Source organism: Pogoniulus pusillus, chromosome 38 (assembly GCF_015220805.1).
Source record: "Pogoniulus pusillus isolate bPogPus1 chromosome 38, bPogPus1.pri, whole genome shotgun sequence".
Classification (NCBI taxonomy): Eukaryota; Metazoa; Chordata; class Aves; order Piciformes; family Lybiidae; genus Pogoniulus; species Pogoniulus pusillus.
In genome coordinates this window covers 5,851,025-5,869,855 of record NC_087301.1, presented here as the reverse complement: position 1 = coordinate 5,869,855, position 18,831 = coordinate 5,851,025, and the positions used below count along the sequence as shown (strand labels likewise).

The window sequence follows — 18,831 nt, the reverse complement described above, 5'->3', positions numbered from 1 at the left end:
CACTCTCACACTGAAGAACTTCTTCCTGACCTCCAGTCTGGCTCTCCCCATTTCCAGCTCTGTTCCACTCTCCCCACTCCTATCACTCCCTGACAGCCTCAAAAGTCCCTCCCCAGCTTTTTTGTTGTCCCCTTCAGATCCTGGAAGGCCACAAGAAGGTCACCTCAGAGCCTTCTCTTCTCCAGCCTGCACAGCTCCAACTCTCAGCTCACTGCACAGGGGTAGGACCCCAACCCACAGCAGCTGCCACAGGCCCCTGCCTGGCTTCTGCACTCCAGAAAAGAGGCAGCAGTGCTGCTGCTGAGCAGCCTCTGGGGTGCTCCCTGAGCACCCCCACCCCACTGACTCACAGCCCCCCCACCCCTGCTGCTTGTGTGTGCTGTCCCCACTCACACACTGCAAGGTGGATGCTGAGCAGCCCTTCCCTGAGCTGCTCCCCCCCAAAAAGCTGTTGCCAAACCTCCTGACCATGGCCCCCAACCTGTCCCCCAGCAGACAGCTGCCACCCCTCAGTGCAAGTCACTTGCTGATGCCTCCCTTGGAGCTGGACCACGACTACAAATCTTTCTCTCCTCTGCCTGCTGCTGAGCAACCTCTGGGGACACCAAAAGCTTTCAGGAGAGCTGCTCCAAGCCTGCTGGTGGATGCCTCCTCCCTGAAGGTCTTCAAGGATGAGCTCTTGAGCAACCTGGGCTGGTGGAAGGTGAGGAAAGGGAACATCTCCACTGCTTAATACAGCCTGAAACACTCCCCTAGCATAAAAAGCAGCAATCCACTTGCCAGGGAACTCAGCAGCTCCTTCCTGGCCCCACTCTGCCTCTCCTATGTTGGAGAAGGTTCTCCAGGAGAGGCTTCATTAGATTTGTAATGAAAATAACACACTGCAAGGTGGATGCTGAACAGCCCTTCCCTGAGCTGCTCCCCCCCAAAGAAGCTGTTGCCAAACCTCTTGACCATGGCCCCCAGCAGACAGCTGCCACCCCTCAGTGCAAGTCACTTGCTGATGCCTCCCTTGGAGCTGGACCACGACTACAAATCTTTCTCTCCTCTGCATGCTCTGGACTTGCTCATGCAGAAGGCAAGGAAGGGAGGGGAGGTGTGCAGGAGGCAGGGGTGGGATTTCTCTCTCCCTGGGCCAGCAGCAGCTCTACAGAAGCAATGCACTGTGCAAAGCAAGCTCAGGGGCTCCTCTGATCCGTGGGACTGCAGGGCCAGGCTCAGAGTTCACAGACCACGGAGGTCCTGGAGCTGTGGGTGGGAGATGCTTTTGGTTTTCTGTCTGTGGTGCAGCCAAAGGCTTATGAAAGCAGTGCCCAAGATGGCAAAGCCAGTGAGGGACCCCAGCAGAATGGGTAGCAGCATGGCAGAGTCAGGACCTGGGAATAAAGAAAGAGGTCATCAGGCAGCGAACAGCACTGAGGGAGGGAGAAGGAAGAGAAGGTTGAACTCTCATCCATCTTTACACCACAGACTGCACTGGTTTGGAAGCCTCCATCCCTGGAAGTGTCCAAGAAAGGTGTGGACATGTGGCTCAGGGCCATCACAGTATCACAGTATCACAGTATCACCCAGGTTGGAAGAGACCTCACAGCTCATCAAGTCCAACCCTTTAGCACAGAGCTCAAGGCCAGACCATGGCACCAAGTGCCACGTCCAATCCTGCCTTGAACAGCTCCAGGGACGGCGACTCCACCACCTCCCCGGGCAGCCCATTCCAGTGTCCAATGACTCTCTCAGGGAAGAACTTTCTCCTCACCTCCAGCCTAAATTTCCCCTGGCACAGCCTGAGGCTGTGTCCTCTTGTTCTGGTGCTGGCCACCTGAGAGAAGAGAGCAACCTCCTCCTGGCCACAACCACCCTTCAGGTAGTTGCAGACAGCAATAAGGTCTGCCCTGAGCCTCCTCTTCTCCAGGCTAAACAACCCCAGCTCCCTCAGCCTCTCCATGGTGGGGCTGGGTTGCTGCTTGGACTGGGTGAGCTGGGAAGACTTTTCCAACCCAAGCCATTCTCTGGTTCTGTGATCCCAACCCTGCCCCTGCAGCTGCTTTCCCAAAGCCCCAAAACTAACAGGGAACAAAACACACACAGCCTATTGCCAAGGATGTGCCAGCACCTTGAGGCCTCCCATCTCATCTCACCCTCCACAAAGCTCCCTCACAATCATCCATCCTCTCTCAAGCTTTTACAGCAGGCAGGGAAATTCTTCTCAGCTGGAAGACAGCCCTGCTAGAGAGGGGCAGACTGGCAGAGGGGCAGGCTGGCAGAGGGGCAGACTGGCAGAGGGGCAGACCGAGAGAGGGGCAGACCGAGAGAGGGGCAGACTGGCAGAGGGGCAGACTGCAGAGGGGCAGACTGCAGAGGGGCAAACTGGCAGAGGGGCAGACTGGCAGAGGGGCAGACTTCAGAGGGGCAGACTGGCAGAGGGGCAGACTGCAGAGGGGCAGACTGCAGAGGGGCAAACTGGCAGAGGGGCAGACTGGCAGAGGGGCAGACTTCAGAGGGGCAGACTGGCAGAGGGGCAGACTGGCAGAGGGGCAGACTGAGAGAGGGGCAGACTGCAGAGGGGCAGACAGACAGAGGGGCAGACTGGCAGAGAGGCAGACTGGCAGAGGGGCAGACTGCAGAGGGGCAGACAGACAGAGGGGCAGACTGGCAGAGAGGCAGACTGGCAGAGGGGCAGACTGGCAGAGGGGCAGACTGCAGAGGGGCAGACAGACAGAGGGGCAGACTGGCAGAGGGGCACGGACTGGCAGAGGGACAGACTGACAGAGGGACAGACTGACAGAGGGACAGACAGACAGAGGGGCAGACTGGCAGAGGGACAGACTGGCAGAGGGGCAGACAGACAGAGGGACAGACTGGCAGAGGGGCAGACTGGCAGAGGCGCAGACTGGCAGAGGGACAGACTGCAGAGGGGCAGACTGAGAGAGGGGCAGACTGGCAGAGGGGCAGACAGACAGAGGGACAGACTGGCAGAGGGGCAGACTGGCAGAGGCGCAGACTGGCAGAGGGACAGACTGCAGAGGGGCAGACAGACAGAGGGGCAGACTGGCAGAGGGGCAGACAGACAGAGGGGCAGACAGACAGAGGGGCAGACAGAGGGGCAGACTGGCAGAGGGGCAGACTGGCAGAGGGGCAGACTGACAGAGGGGCAGACTGGCAGAGGCACAGACTGGCAGAGGCACAGACTGGCAGAGGGGCAGACTGCAGAGGGGCAGACTGGCAGAGGCACAGACTCACCTTCCATGGGTCTGTAGAGAGACCTGCTGCTCACCCTGGGAACTGGACCCAAGGAGATGAGGTTGTGCAGCTTCCCATGGCTGTTCCTGTCACTTGGCTGCAGAAGTGGCTCCATGCTTCCAAAGCAGTCCTGGGAAGGACATGTGAAGAGCCTCTGTGAGTGCTCTGCTGGCACCTGAGCAGGATCTGCTGTGCCAGTGCCCATCTGCAGTCCACAGCAGCCCTGGCACTGACCCCAGCAGGGCTCCTCAGGCTCAGTTCAGCTCTGCTGTCATTCCAAAGAGTGACCTGCCTAATGCTTGGCTCAGCCCCTGTGGGACTCTCTATTCCTCAGTTCCCTGTCCCTGTGGATCAGCAGCTGTTGGTAGCACTGAGCCAGCCGCCAGGCTTCCAACCAAGGCACTGGTTCAGCCTGGAGAGGAGAAGGCTCTGGGGGGAGCTTAGTGCTGCCTTCTAGTCTCTACTTGTCCTGAGGGTGTCCAGGGACAGGCCAAGGGGGAATGGTTTGAAGCTGAGGCAGAGAAGGGTGAGACTGGAGCTGAGGAAGTATGTCCAGAAGGGCCAGGGAGGGGATTCTCCTCTCCTCTCCTCTCCTCTCCTCTCCTCTCCTCTCCTCTCCTCTCCTCTCCTCTCCTCTCCTCTCCTCTCCGAGACCCCACCTGGAGTCCTGTATCCAGTTCTGGAGCCCCTGGGACAAGAGAGCTGTGGAGATGCTGGAGAGTGTCCAGAGCAGGGCCAGGAGGATGCTCAGAGGCTGCAGCAGCTCTGCTGTGAGCACAGACTGAAAGAGTTGGGGCTGTGCAGGCTGGAGCAGAGGAGGCTCCCAGGGGACCTTCTTGTGGCCTGCCAGGATCTGAAGGGGGCTCCAAAAAAACTGGGGAGGGACTTTTGAGGGTGTGAGGGAGTGTCAGGAGTGGGGGGAATGGAGCAAAGGTGGAGGTGGGGAGAGTGAGGCTGGAGGTGAGGAGGAAGTTGCTGAGCATGAGAGTGGTGAGAGGCTGGAATGGGTTGCCCAGGGAGGTGGTTGAGGCCCCACGGCTGGAGGTGTTTGAGGCCAGGCTGGCTGAGGCTGTGTGCAGCCTGCTCTAGGGTAGGGTGTCCCTGGGCATGGCAGGGGGCTTGGCACTGCCTGCTCCTTGTGCTCCCTCCCAACCCTGACTCAGTCTGTGACTCTGTGAAGCAGCTCTTGGGCAGCAGAGTGGTGAGACTCTGGCACAGGCTGCCCAGGGAGGCTGTGGCTGCCTCCTGCCTGGGGGTGTTCAAGGCCAGCCTTGAGCAGCTGAGTCTAGTTGAGGGGTGTGAGGTCTTACCAAAAGGATTCCACAACCTACCAAGTCCCTGCTAGAATCTGCTGTGAGTCTTCCCTGCCCCACCTGGGCTTGCTGGCAGCCTCAAACCCTTCCCAAAGCTCCTCAGAGCAGTCAGCCCCAGCCCCATGCCACCTACCTGCTCACATCCTGCTTTGCCCTGCAGGCAGACATTAAGCTCACAGTGCAAGTAAGCCACGGAGTGATTCAGCATCTGGAACAGCTGGATGGTGAAGCTGGCAGAGCTGGGCAGGCTGCTCTGCAGCAGCTGGATGTGCCTGCACTCAAACGGCAGCCTGGCAAGGACAGAGGGCAAACAGCTGCAGATTTAGGGCAAGAAGGAGGGCATCTGCTGGCACAGCTCTGCCAAGGACCTTCACCTGCAGGAGTCACCCAAACCCCCACCCAATGCCATCACCTCAGGCTCTGCCTGTCCCTGCTGTGGAGGTCACAATGCTGGAGCAGCAGAATGGCTTCCTGGGGGTGCATTTTGCTACAGCCACTAAAGAGGTGCTGCAGGGCAGCTCCCATTCTCTGAGCTGGGCACATCCAGGAGCCCTGCAGAGGAGATCTCCCACCATGGCCACTGGAAGTGGGTCAAGAACTGGGCCCAGAATGATGCCACATCCAGCTGGCACCTCCCTTTCCTTTTCCTTCTAGGAGAGTCATTTAAACTGGAATGGCCTCAGCACCACAGAGCTGGGAAATGGTCATCAGAGGCACTGGAACAGCTTGGGATGGGCAGATTGAGAGTGGAGATGAGGAAGAAACTCTTGAGGGTGAGGAGACACTGGCACAGGTTGCCCAGGGAGGTTGTGGAGCACAGAGAGGGAGGGTGAGGAGACACTGGCACAGGTTGCCCAGGGAGGTTGTGGAGCAGAGAGAGGGAGGGTGAGGAGACACTGGCACAGGTTGCCCAGGGAGGTTGTGGAGCACAGAGAGGGAGGGTGAGGAGACACTGGCAAAGGTTGCCCAGGGAGGTTGTGGAGTACAGAGAGGGAGGGTGAGGAGACACTGGCACAGGTTGGCTAGGGAGGTTGTGGAGCACAGAGAGGGAGGGTGAGGAGACACTGGCACAGGTTGCCCAGGCAGGTTGTGGAGCACAGAAGCACAGATCTTTGATCACATTCTGTGCTTCTGTGCTCCACAACCTCCCTAGAGGTGTTCAAGGCCAGGTTGGATGAGGTCCTGAGCAACCTGGGGCTGATGGGAGGTGTCCCTGCCCATGGCAGAGGAGGGTTGGCACTGGATGCTCTTCAAGGGCCCTTCCAACCCAACCCATTCTATCAGTCTATGGAATGTGTAGCTCAGCTCTGTCAGTGCCACAGGGCAGCAAGCTTCAGCCTGCTCCAGCTGGAGGGGTCCCTGCTGACTGCACAGGGCTTGGAGAGGATCACTTTGAGGGTCCCTTCCAAGCCAGTGCAGTCTGGGAGCCTTGCTCCCTGTGGCACTTGGTGTGGGGCAGCTCACTCCATGCCAGGTAACTGCCCTGTGGCTGTCCTCAGAAGAAAAGGCAGGTCCCAAACCCACATCTTTGTCATTCTGCTGAGTTGTTCCTCCTCATCTTACCCCTTCCAATGGGCAGAGCTGGATCCTGCCCTTCTCTCTCTCTTTCCCACATCTTTACCTGTCCTGCCATGCAGTGTCTATGTCAGCAAAAGCTAAGCCCAGAAGTCAACAGGCAGCACTTGTGGAAAACCTCTGCTTTAGAAGGGTAGGAAGCAAAGAATGATAGAATCAAGCAGGTTGGAAAAGAGCTCCAAGCTCCTCCAGCTCAGCCTATCCCCCAGCCCCATCCAACCAACCAGGCCATGGCATTGAGTGCCTCATCCATAGAATCATAGAATCAAGCAGGCTGGAAGAGAGCTCCAAGCTCAGCCAGCCCAGCCTAGCACCCAGCCCTGCCCAACCAACCAGACCATGGCACTCAGTGCCCCATCCATAGAATCAGAATCAAGCAGGTTGGAAGAGAGCTCCAAGCTCCTCCAGCCCAGCCTATCCCCCAGCCCCATCCAACCAACCAGACCATGGCACTGAGTGCCTCATCCAGCCTTGTCTTGAACACCTCCTCCGAGGGCTGTCCTTGGTATTCATTGCAAGAGAGCTGGGGGAGCAGAGCACCCTCCAGAGCTGCTCTCACTGCTTTGAGCCTCCTCTGAACTCCAGTGAGATGCAACTGCAGCAGAGGGTCCCCTAAGGATCAGCAGGGCACCCCCAGCAGCAGTGCAAAGCCAACTCCCCCCTTGCGGCTCTGACCTGCGGAACAAGCAGCAGACGGCTCCCGGGGCCCCTGGGCTGGCAGAAGGAGTCACACAGCACGACTGGACCTGCAGCAGGGGCTGGCTGCTGTTGCTCTGCACAGCAATGAGGGCCAGGTAAGTCTCTTGGGCAGCCACCAACTCCTCCACCTCCAGCCCTGCCTCTGCCACGGGCTGCAAGCTCATCTGCGCGGTGTAGTTGCCGGAGCCGCAGCTGTCGTCGCTCACAACTGCAAGGCTTAGGGAGAGAAGGAGGAAAAGCTGAGCTGCAGCCAGGCTCCATGGCCTGCCAGCAGCCCAACAGCACTGGGGTGAGGCTCCTCAAGGGAAACCAGACAGCAAACAAAGGAGCAGCCAACCACAGAACCAACCAGAGAGTCGCCAAGCTTGGAAAAGACCTCCGAGGTCATCAGGTCCAACCAGCAGCCCAACTGCCAGAGCTGCTGACATGGTGCAGGGGCACTCTGGGGCTGTTTCTAGGTCCTACACTAACAAAAGCAAGGCAAGACATAGATCATTGCTGAAATATTTCCCCTTTCCCTGTATAATTGCACATTTCTGGGGGGGAAAAAGCTGTCAGAGGCTTCTTGACACTGCTGCCATCTTCCTGCTGGCACAACCACCTCTCTGGTGGCTCAGGGCTGTGAAAAGCTCTCTGCAGGACTCACCCCAAACTTCTAAACACTCCAACATGCACCCCCTGGCATGGCTTAGCCTCACCTCCTGCCTCTGCACAGCCAAAGGTGCTGAGCTGAGGGCAGCCCAGGGGTGCTGCTCTGTCTGGCAGTGTCTGCCCCTCTCTGCCAGGGCATTTGCCCACCTGAGACAGCTCAAACGCCCCCAGGGGCACAGCTGCAGGGAGAGTGCCTCTGGGAGGAGAGGCAGGGAGCTGCAGGCTGGTGTGAAGAAGACAAGGAGGGCTGAAGGACACCATTGGCAGCCAGGGTGTGAAAAGGACTCGTTCAGAGCTGGACAAACCCAGGTTTAACCCTGTGTTGGCTGAGACCATGGAGCAGTTTGGATATGACCTCCCCCAGCATGAATGCACAGCAGCAACCCCTCCAGCAACTCATTTCGTGTGCTCAGCACTGCTCAGGCCACCCCTGCAGTGCTGTGTCCAGTTCTGGGCTACTCAATCCAAGAGAGATGTTGAGGTGCTGGAAGGTGTTGAGAGAAGGGCAGCAAGGCTGGGGAGGGGCCTGGAGCAGAGCCCTGTGAGGAGAGGCTGAGGGAGCTGGGGGGGTGCAGCCTGCAGCAGAGGAGGCTCAGGGCAGAGCTCATTGCTGCCTGCAGCTGCCTGCAGGGAGGCTGTAGCCAGGTGGGGTTGGGCTCTGCTGCCAGGCAAGCAGCACCAGAACAAGGGGACACAGCCTCAAGCTGTGCCAGGGCAGGTTCATGCTGGATGTTGTTAGGAAGTTGTTGTCAGAGAGAGTGATTGGCACTGGAATGGGCTGCCCAGGGAGGTGGTGGAGTGGCTGTGGCTGGAGGTGTTGCAGCCAAGCCTGGCTGGGGCACTTAGTGCCATGGTCTGGTTGGTTGGGCAGGGCTGGGTGCTAGGTTGGACTGGCTGAGCTTGGAGCTCTCTTCCAACCTGCTTGGTTCTGTGATTAGCTGTTCAGGATGTGGCAGCTGCCTGCAGACCCCAGCATGGATGCACAGCAGCAACTCCCCCAGCTCCTTACCCGTTCAGGATGGCAGCTCCTGGCTGCAGCCTCCTCCTCTGGTGGGACTCAGCCAGGCTGGGCTCCAAATCCAGCAGAGTTAGAACAGTTACTAAGCCTTCAGCTGCTTCTTCTGTTGCTTCATCTGTCCCAACCAGCTCCTCTGCCTCTGTGCTCAGCTTCTCAGACTGCTCAGTGTGTGCAGCACCCAGAGAGGAGCTCCCCGGGGGGGTAAGTGCCACCAGGCTGCCAGAAGAGTACAAGGGTCCCTCTGGGCTTGGAAGGAAGTGGCTTAGACCTCTGCCATGAAGCATCTCAGCATCACTGACAGCTGCAGTGCTGAGGAGAGCTGGCTGAGGAGTGGCAGCATTGACAGGCCTGGCAGCAGAGCCAGGAAATGCCTTTGCTGTAGGTAGCCCAGGGGCGAGCATGGCAGTGTCAGGGCTGGAGTCACCAGTCCCAGCTTCACCCTCATCTTCCTTCTCCAAAGGCTGTCTGGCTGGTGCCTGAGGTGGCAAAGATGTGGGCAGCTGGCTGGCAGTGGCTGCTCCTCCTCTCCCTGCCTCCTCCTCACTCTTCCTCACTGCTGCAGGGACCACAGTGGCTGCTCCTCCTCTCCCTGCCTCCTCCTCACTCTTCCTCACTGCTGCAGGGACCACAGTGGCTGCTCCTCCTCTCCCTGCCTCCTCCTCACTCTTCCTCACTGCTGCAGGGACCACAGTGGCTGCTCCTCCTCTCCCTGCCTCCTCCTCACTCTTCCTCACTGCTGCAGGGACCACAGTGGCTGCTCCTCCTCTCCCTGCCTCCTCCTCACTCTTCCTCACTGCTGCAGGGACCACAGTGGCTGCTCCTCCTCTCACTGCCTCCTCCTCACTCTTCCTCACTGCTGCAGGGACCACAGTGGCTGCTCCTCCTCTCCCTGCCACCTCCTCACCCTCCCCCACTGCTGCAGGGCCCAGAGGTGCTCTTCCCCCTCGGGCAGCAGCAGGCAGCAGTGCGTTGGGCTCAGAGCTGGCAGCTGGCGTGGGCAGAGCAGTGCCAGAGCCTCTCCGAGGGGCAGGGAGAGAGGTGCCAGCTGCTGAGGGCTGTGCTGTGCTCTGTGCCAGGGGAGGTTGCCCCTCAGGAGCAGTGGCAGAAGCTGCAGGCAGAGATGGTTGCACTGCAGCCACACCAAGCTCGCTGCTCAGAACTGCAGGGGGGGTTTGCTGTGCCCTGGGGTTGGATGTGGCTGGCAGAGAGCCTGGCAGAGAGCCTGGCAGAGAGCCTCCTGTTCCCCGGGAGCTCCCAGTTGCTCTTTCCCTTGCACTTGTGCTGCTTTTGCTGGTTTCAGTTGGCTTTGTCTGTTCTGCCTGTGAGAAGAGCTCAGCAGGGGCTGGGTGGCTTTGGTCAGGCTTGGGGGCTGAGGGCAGGGGACCAGGAGTGGGCACAGAGTGGGGTGGGCTGGCAGGAGAGCTGCTCTGCATCTCTGGGTGGGTGACTGGAGCCAGAAGCTTCCCAGAAACTGTGGTTATCATCTGGGGCTCTGCTGGAAAGGAAGCACCCAGGGGAGGCAGTGGTGACCTCTCTGCCATCACAGCAGCCTGGGGCACAGCAGGGCTCAGTGCCAAGTGTCCAGCTTGTGCTGCAGAGGTGGGGTGGGCTGGTGCCACCTCAGCACACACTGCAGCTCCTCCTGCACAGGCCCTGGTGCCAGCTGGGGAATCTTTGTGCTCACTGCCAGCTGGGAGCACTGAGAAAGCTGAGGAGGGGCTGGGGACAAACTGGGCAGCTGGTGGCAGCCTCTGAGCTGGTGGCTCAGTGCTCTGGGGGCTTTGTGATGTGGGCAGCAGAGGTACAGTGCTTGTGGACACCTTCAGTGGGGGCTGCCTGGTGGTGCTGAAGGCCAAACACACTCTGCAGGGGGTGTGGGCAGGGGCTGGGCTGCTCACCAAGCCTTGGCCATGGCCTTGTGGAGCTGGGGTCCTCCTCTGCTCAACCTCATCTGCACTCCTGGAGACAGTGGAGGGAGGTAAGGAGGGCACAGGGAAGCCAAAGACTCCTTTTGTTGATGGAACTGCAGAGCCTGCAGCAGTGGATGGAGTCTGGAGGCCAAGGAGTGCCTTTGCTGATGGAACTGCAGCAGTGGATGGAGACTGGGATGGAGGTTGGAGGCCACCAAGTCCCTTTGCTGATGGAACTGCAGGAGTGGATGGAGGTTGAGATGGAGTCTGGAGGCCAAGGAGTGCCTTTGCTGATGGAACTGCAGGAGTGGATGGAGACTGGGATGGAGGTTGGAGGCCACCAAGTCCCTTTGCTGATGGAACTGCAGGAGTGGATGGAAGTTGAGATGGAGGCTGAAGGCCACCAAGTCCCTTTGCTGATGGAACTGCAGGAGTGGATGGAGACTGGGATGGAGGTTGGAGGCTAAGGAGTCCTTTTGCTGATGGAACTGCAGAGCCTGCAGGAGTGGATGGAGTCTGGAGGCCAAGGAGTGCCTTTGCTGATGGAACTGCAGGAGTGGATGGAAGTTGAGAAGGAGTCTGGAGGCCAAGGAGTGCCTTTGCTGATGGAACTGCAGGAGTGGATGGAGGTTGAGATGGAGTCTGGAGGCCAAGGAGTGCCTTTGCTGATGGAACTGCAGGAGTGGATGGAAGTTGAGATGGAGTCTGGAGGCCAAGGAGTGCCTTTGCTGATAGAACTGCAGGAGTGGATGGAAGCTGAGATGGAGTCTGGAGGCCAAGGAGTGCCTTTGCTGATGGAACTGCAGGAGTGGATGGAGGTTGAGATGGAGTCTGGAGGCCAAGGAGTGCCTTTGCTGATGGAACTGCAGCAGTGGATGGAGGTTGAGATGGAGTCTGGAGACCACCAAGTCCCTTTGCTGATGGAACTGCAGGAGTCATCTGTGGCCTTTTAGTGCTGGGAAGGACTCTGGGGGCACTCTGGGAGCTGTTCTGCGCAGACACTGCTGCTGGCAGCACAGGGTGGGGGGAAGGCTCTGCCAACAGCCTGCTCTGTAAAGCCAAAGCAGTGCCTATGGGGTGTGGGGAGCTGGGAGCAGGCAGCTGCATGTCTGCAGGCAGCCTGTGCAGGGGCATGGCCTGCATTGCAGTGCTGAGCCCCAGCCAGGGCTGCAGCAAAGCCTCTGCTGGGAACACAGCCGTGGGGCTGGGGCTGGGCAGCGCTGGCAGAGAGGTCCCTTTGCTTTGCTCTGCTCCTTGCTTGGACCCAGAGGAGAGGGTTTCAGGCCTCAGAGACCTGCTGGTGGGATAAGAGGAAGTAGTTGTCACTGGGCTGTGGCTGCTTTCAGGGGTAGCCACACTCAGATCTTTCCTGCTTGTGACCAGGAGGGCAGTCTGGTGGGCACCTTGCCCCTCGGGAGAGGGCACCACCTGTGGGTCTGCTCTGTCAGTGGGCAACAGGACAAAGACAGGCTTGACCAGGATCAGGCTGGAGTGACTCAGATTGTGCAAGCTGCCAAGGTCCAGGGCTGAAGAATTTGATGCTGCCAGGATCTGCTGAACTGAAACCAGACCCCCGAGACTGGCAGTGGGGAGCTGCGTGGGCAGAGGGGAGCCCTGCGTGGGCTGCAGGCAGATCATGCCATTGGCACTCCTGAGCAGGAAGGACAAGCGTGGGGGGGATGGCAGCACTGTGAGCTGCTCCCCTCCCAGAGCACTGAGGGCTGTGGTAGCTGCATCCTGTGCCATGCCCAACTGCTGCGCCGCAGCTTGTGCCAGGAGTGCTGGCATCTCCTCGGGAGCCTTGGGCACCACCGGCCCAGGAGGTGCTGCTGCTGAGCTGGACTGGAGGGAGGGCAGCTGTGCCAGGCTGCCAGCTTGCTGCTCCTGCAGGGCTGAAGAGGCAGAGCTTGGCAGGGGAAGCTTCTGGGTGCTGCTGCGGTGCAGCGCAGAGGGGCTGGGGGCTGGGCTGGCATCTGCAGCCCCCGGGGGAGGAGCAGCTTTGGCCAGCTGCTGCGTGGAGCTGCTCCTGGAGCCTGCCACTGTGCTCACCTGCAGCAGCCCAGGGAAGGCCTCCTGGGATACAGGGGGGGCAGAAACAGCTCGAACGTGAGAGCCAGGAGCAGCAGGCGTGGGGGAGGTTGGCACCCGGGCGCCTGTCTCGGCAGGGGTGAGGGTGCCCAGCAGAGGCAGTCTGGCAGCAGCTGGTGGCTGCAGCCCTGCACCAGGAGCCCCTGGAGAGCTGCCAGGCTGCAGGGCTGCGCTCTCAGAGGCAGCTGCAGGTGTTGCAGCTCTTGGCTCTTCGGTAGCCTGGGAAGGTTTTGCTGTGGCAATGGGTGAGGATGAGTGGGCAGAGCCCTGTGGGCTCTCGTGGGCTCTGGAGTTGTCAGCTTTGCTTGCCATCAGCTGCTGAGCAGCATCACTCTGTAGGCCTGGAGCTACAGCCTCCTCAGAGCTGCTGCTGGGTTCTGGGGCCACCTGTTGCTGGGCACAGTTGGCAGGCTGGGAGCCAGAGAGGGGCTGTTGGCTCTCAATTGTGCTGATGGATCCTGGAACTGGAGATGGGAGCAGCTCACCCTCAGCCTGAGCTCCCAGCTGCAGCACTGCTGCAGCATGGACACTGCCTTGCAGGGGGGTCTGGGCAGCAGGGAGCTGGCTTGGGTGTGCAGGAGCCTTTGTGACAGCTGCTGCTGAGCTTCTGGCCTCTCTGCCTGCTGTCCCTTGCTTCAGAGAGGAACCAGGGGACACCTGGACAGCACTTGGCTGTGTCACCCTGTGGTAGGCTGCATCCAGGTCCCCTGAAGCTGGGCTTTGGAGGAATGCAGAAGCTGCAACCTGAGCATCCACACTCTGAGTCTCCTTGGGGCATGCAGGGGTCACAGCAGCTCTGCTGGCAGCCTGGGCTGGTGGCTTAGTGGCTGGTGACCTTGTGCCAGGTGCTGCTGGTGGCAACCAGCCCAGCCCTGCACTCTGGAGAGCAGTCTGAGCTGCAGGGGGGAGCGAAGGTGCTGCTGCTTCTGCTCTTGGCGGGTGGAAACTGACCACTGGGGTCAGAGGATTTGTCACCTCCATCTGCTTGGCAGCAGGGGCAGAGGGGACAGCTTCGAGTTGGGCAGAGCCTTGGTGTGTCCTTGCCCCGGGGCTGGGCTGTGGCAGCCCAGTGCTAGGGTTGCTGAGGCTGAAAGCAGCCTGGGTGGCATTGTCTGGCTGCCCACGCAGTGCCCCAGCTGGCAGCTCCAGACGCGTGGCAGGCAGCGATGCCCGAGCGGAGACAGCGACGCTGGTGGTACCCAGCAGCTTGCCAGGAAACCTGTGCCCATCCTGGAGCTTTAAAGCTGCTGCTGCTTCTGTGTGCAGGTGCTGAGGCATTGCCAAGCCTGTGTCCAGCTGCTGGGGCTGCAGGGCTGGGGCTGTGTGGCCGAGATCAGCTCCTGTCTCCTTGGTGGGATCAGCTGCTGGGCTCTGAGGGTTAAAGCTCATCGCATCTGAGTCGTCTGCAATGGAAAGCAGCTGGCTGGGCTCTGGGCTGCTCTCAGCTCTTGGCTGGGCTCCTCCTGCAAAGCTCAGCTCTAGCACTTCACTGCCATCATGGCCATGCTTGGAGGCACCTAAAGGACAGAAAGCAGACAAGCCTCTTGCCTCTTCAGCTCTACACAGGCCTCCAGAGCAGTTTAGCTTTCATCCTCCTGCACAGGCTGAGCAGGAAGCAGCAAGAGGCCACAGAAGTGTATGGGAGGTGGAGGGAAGCAGCTCTGGCAGTGCCATTCCTATGGGCAGGAGGGAAGCAGCTCTAGCAGTGCCATTCCTATGGCCAGGAGGGAAGCAGCTCTGGCAGTGCCATTCCTATAGCCAGGAGGGAAGCAGCTCTGGCAGTGACATTCCTATGGGCAGAGGAGGGAAGCAGCTCTGGCAGTGCCATTCCTATGGCCAGGAGGGAAGCAGCTCTGGCAGTGCCATTCCTATGGGCACGAGGGAAGCAGCTCTGGCAGTGCCATTCCTATGGCCAGGAGGGAAGCAGCTCTGGAAGTGCCATTCCTATGGCCAAGGAGGAAGCAGCTCTGGCAGTGCCATTCCTATGGGCAGGGGGGAAGCAGCTCTGGCAGTGCCATTCCTATGGGCAGCTGCTGCCAGTCTGCTCCCCTGCCCTTTCTGTTCAGTGCCATGTCAAGGATGACTCTTGGTGCTCCTGCCACACTGCTGCAAAGCAACCAACCATGCAGAGGGGAACCTTTTGCACTGATTGCACAAGGCCATAAGCAACAGCCAAGGCTAGAGGGAGGATGAAACCTCCAAGCTTGCCTAGGGACAGGGCTGGAAGCTCTTTAATGACAATTCAATGTCTGTGGACCAGGGGATTTAGTCCAACATCAGTAAGTTTGCAGATGGCACCAAGCTAGGAGCAGGTATGGAGATGTGGGAGGGTAGGAGAGCCCTGCAGAGGGACCTGGCCAGGCTGCATGGGTGGGCAGAGGCCAAGGGGATGAGACTGAACAAGGGAGGTTGTGTGGAGCACAGAGAGGGAGGGTGAGGAGACACTGGCACAGGTTGCCCAGGGAGGTTGTGGGTCACAGACAGTGAGGGTGAGGAGACACTAGCAGAGGTTGGCCAGGGAGGTGTTCACGGCCAGGCTGGATGAGCCCTTGAGCCACCTGGGGCTGGGGGGAGGTGTCCCTGCCCATGGCAGAGGGTTGGCACTAGATCAGCTTTAAGGTCCCTTCCAACCCAAACCCATTCTATGCATCTCTGAACACATCAACTTCTCTACTTGCAGCTTCTCAGCCCAGGAGCAGACTCTGCCACATCAAGAGGCAAAGCAAAGCTTTTAAAGGCTTTATCCACACATTTAATGGTTCTGCTGCCTTCACATTCCAAAGGCTGACATTCCCAAGGACACTTCCCAAAGCATGGACTAGAACATTCATTCACTTTCCTCTCCAAAATCTTTAAGCTCCTGCCAGCAAATGTATCTCTACCCCAGCTCAGCTTCAAACCATTCCTCCTTGCCCTGTCTCTAGACACCCTCAGCAGAAGTCCCTCTGCAGCCTTCCTGGAGGATCCCTTCAGGCATCTCTAAGGTCACCCCAAGTGCAAGGTCCTGCACCAAGTGGCTTGATGGCAGCACCCAAAGAGTGGCTGCCAATGGCTCCATGGCCAAGTAGAGGTTCAGGGACAAACAGAGTGCCTCAGGGATCAGCCCTGGCACCAGTCTTGTTCAGCATCTCTGTGGGTGCCATGGGCAGAGGCACTGAGTGCAGCCTCAGCAGGTTTGCTGCCCACACCAAGCTGTGTGGTGCAGCAGCCAGGCTGGAGGGCAGGATCCATCCAGAGGGACCTGCACAGGCTGCAGAGGTGGGCACAAGCCAAGCTCAGGAGGGTCAGCAAGAGCAAGGGCAAGGTCCTGCAGCTGGGTGGAGTCAATGCCAAGCACAAATCCAGGCTGGGCAGTGAGTGGCTGAGAGCAGCCCTGAGGAGAGGGACTTGGGGGTGCTGCTGGAGGAGAAGCTCAGCAGGAGCCAGCAGTGTGCACTTGCAGCCCAGAAAGCCAAGCAGAGCCTGGGCTGCAGCAGCAGCAGTGTGGCCAGCAGGGCCAGGGAGGGGATTCTCCTCCTCTGCTCTGCTCTGCTGAGACCCCACCTGGAGTCCTGCATCCAGTGCTGGAGCCCCTGGGACAAGAGGGCTGTGGAGATGCTGGAGAGTGTCCAGAGCAGGGCCAGGAGGATGCTGAGAGGCTGCAGCAGCTCTGCTGTGAGCACAGCCTGAAAGAGTTGGGGCTGTGCAGGCTGCAGCAGAGGAGGCTCCCAGGGGACCTTTTTGTGGCCTGCCAGCATCTGAAGGGGGCTGCAAAAAAGCTGGGGAGGGACTTTTGAGGCTGTGAGGGAGTGTCAGGAGTGGGGGGAACGGAGCTGAGCTGGAGGTGAGGAGGAAGTTGTTGAGCAGGAGAGTGGTGAGAGGCTGGAATGGGTTGCCCAGGGAGGGGGTTGAGGCCCCATGGCTGGAGGGGTTTGAGGCCAGGCTGGCTGAGGCTGTGTGCAGCCTGCTCTAGGGTAGGGTGTCCCTGGGCATGGCAGGGGGCTTGGCACTGGCTGCTCCTTGTGCTCCCTGGTTCTATGATTCACCCTGGAGCCTTCTCCTCTCCAGGCTGTCCCCCACCCACTGCTCCCTCAGCCTGTCCTCACAGCAGAAGCAATCCTCAGGCTCCCAGCACAGCTGCACAGGCAGATGCTGCTCCTCCAGCTCGCTGTTGTCACACACTGAGGCTGGTGGCACAATATTTAGCAGAGTTTTTGTGCTCACTGATGATAGAGGGAAAGGAGGCAGGGAGGCAGCAATTGAGAGCAGAACAAAACACATCACTCACCACAGCAATCCAAGAGTCCAGCTGCGAGCAGAAGGAAGAGGAGGAATTCTCCCTGCATCTCCTGGATCATCCCAATGGAGCCAGACAGGCAGCAGCTTGCTGAGGAGCCTCTGCTGCCTCTCAGCAAGGGGCATTTGCTGTGTGTGCTCTGCAAGGGCAGTGTTGGGTTACTTTATAAGAGTTTAGGCCAAGCAGCAACCAATAACCTGTGCCAAGGAGACAACAAACAAAGGAGCAGGCTGCACCAATTGGAATCAGTTGATCTTCAAGAGGAGGAGAGTGGCTCAGTGTGCATGGCAGAGGAGCTGGCTGCAGGCAGGAGAGGCTGGCTGCAGGCAGGAGAGGCTGGCTGCAAGGCACAGAGCTCCCTGGCTCTGCAGAAGGGGTTAAAATGCTGCCTTGCTTGCTGCCTGCAGCTCTGGGCCCCAAAGGGTCCTTAAATGCATCCAGAGCAGGGCAGCAAAGTCTGGGACGGGGCTGGAAGGAGCAGCCAAGACCTTTAGGCTTGTCTAGATGGGGGAAAAGGAGGCTGAGAGGTGACCTTGGTGCTGTCTGCAGGCAGACTTTGGAATCACCTCCCAGGGGCAGCAGTGGGGTCCCCTACCCTCGGGCAGTTTGAAGGCTCAGCTTGGCAGGCTGCTGGGCCATTAGAATCATAGAATCAACCAGGTTGGAAGAGACCTCCAAGATCATCCAGTCCAACCTATCCCCCAGCCCCAGCCAGTCAACCAGACCATGGCACCAAGTGCCAGCTCATGGCAACTCTGCTGCTGGACCAGATGAGCCTTGGGGTCCCTTCCCACCTGGCACTCGGAGTGCTCCTGCCAGTGCCCACCTGCAGGCAGTCAGGGGTGTGGAGCAGGCATCTGTGCAGGGACAGGCAGCTGCAGACACACAACCAGCAAGTAAACCTCTTGGGAGAAGGAAGGATAAGGCAGCCCAGGCTGAAGAGCTGAGAGAACATCATCATCATCATCATCATCATCATCACATAGCTGTGGCTGGTGAGGGCAGCGGGCACCAGACAGCAGAACCTGAGCAGGGCTGAGATAAGCTGCACAATGACAGCTCAGAAGAGCACTGCAAGAGACACCAAGGAGGAGGAGATGGCTCTGGAGGGGAACAACAATGAACCATTCTCCATCCCTCAGCAAACTGACAGTGCAGCCCAGCAGATAACCCAACAGGCTGGCAGCTGCCAGATGGCACTGCCACTCCTGGCCAAGGCACATAGCTGAGGGAGGTAGCCAAGGTCAGGTCACTTCACCTTCAGCCTCCAGCTGGCTGGCTGGCATTTGGACAGCACTGGCTTTTGTCAGTGCCTCCACCCAGAGGCAGCCTGCAGTAACCTGCCACATCCAGCACTCTGCAGAAGCTCCCTGCCCAAAGTTCCACAGCTTCCCCCTGGATGCCAGCCCCACTGCCTGGCCTGCTCTGCTCTTCACACAAAGCTGCTGCTACCCAGAGATGCTCTGTGGAATCCTGGCTGCTGTAATGAAAGATGTTTGTGCTCAGCAGTTCAACCACATCACCCCCTTGGAGAGACAGGAGCATGGCACAGCAGCCTGGGCACCTGACCTGCTCCTGGCAGAGCTGAGCTGCACAAAACTTCACCACAGGAACCATACTGGAGAGGTCTAGCAGAGAGCAGGGTCAGGTTGGAGCTCTTCAGTATGAGGTTGCCCAGGAAGGCTGTGGATCACAGAGCGTGAGGAGACACTGGCACAGGTTCATAGAATAGAGTCAGGCAGGTTGAAAAAGAGCTCCAAGCTCAACCAGCCCAACCTAGCACCCAGCCCTGCCCAACCAACCAGACCATGGCACTAAGTGCCCCAGCCAGGCTTGGCTGCAACACCTCCAGCCACAGCCACTCCATCACCTCCCTGGGCAGCCCATTCCAATGCCAATCACTCTCTCTGCCAGCAACTTCCTAACAACATCCAGCCTAGACCTGCCCTGGCACAGCTTGAGGCTGTGTCCCCTTCTGCTGTCCCTGGCTGCCTGGCAGCAGAGCCCAACCCCAGCTGGCTGCAGCCTCCCTGCAGGCAGCTGCAGGCAGCAATCAGCTCT

The 18,831-nt window shown here is 59.2% G+C and overlaps 2 protein-coding genes across 2 annotated transcripts; both read right to left on the bottom strand.

The window, feature by feature from the left end:
- Positions 1–434: 434 nt before the first annotated feature.
- On the bottom strand, positions 435–9,407 carry LOC135191122 (uromodulin-like 1). Its single transcript, XM_064173121.1, has 5 exons — positions 8,488–9,407; positions 6,804–7,043; positions 4,687–4,843; positions 3,241–3,370; positions 435–1,376 (listed from the first exon to the last, which is right to left on the bottom strand). The coding sequence occupies exons 1-5, from the start codon at positions 8,895–8,897 to the stop codon at positions 1,225–1,227; spliced, it is 1,089 nt and encodes a 362-aa protein (XP_064029191.1). The 5' UTR covers positions 8,898–9,407; the 3' UTR covers positions 435–1,224.
- Positions 9,408–10,443: 1,036 nt separating this feature from the next.
- On the bottom strand, positions 10,444–17,683 carry LOC135191099 (proline-rich protein 36-like). Its single transcript, XM_064173090.1, has 4 exons — positions 17,597–17,683; positions 16,762–16,967; positions 11,130–14,011; positions 10,444–10,455 (listed from the first exon to the last, which is right to left on the bottom strand). Exons 2-4 carry the CDS (start codon positions 16,829–16,831, stop codon positions 10,444–10,446), a joined length of 2,964 nt encoding a protein of 987 aa, XP_064029160.1. The 5' UTR covers positions 16,832–16,967; positions 17,597–17,683.
- Positions 17,684–18,831: the final 1,148 nt, after the last annotated feature.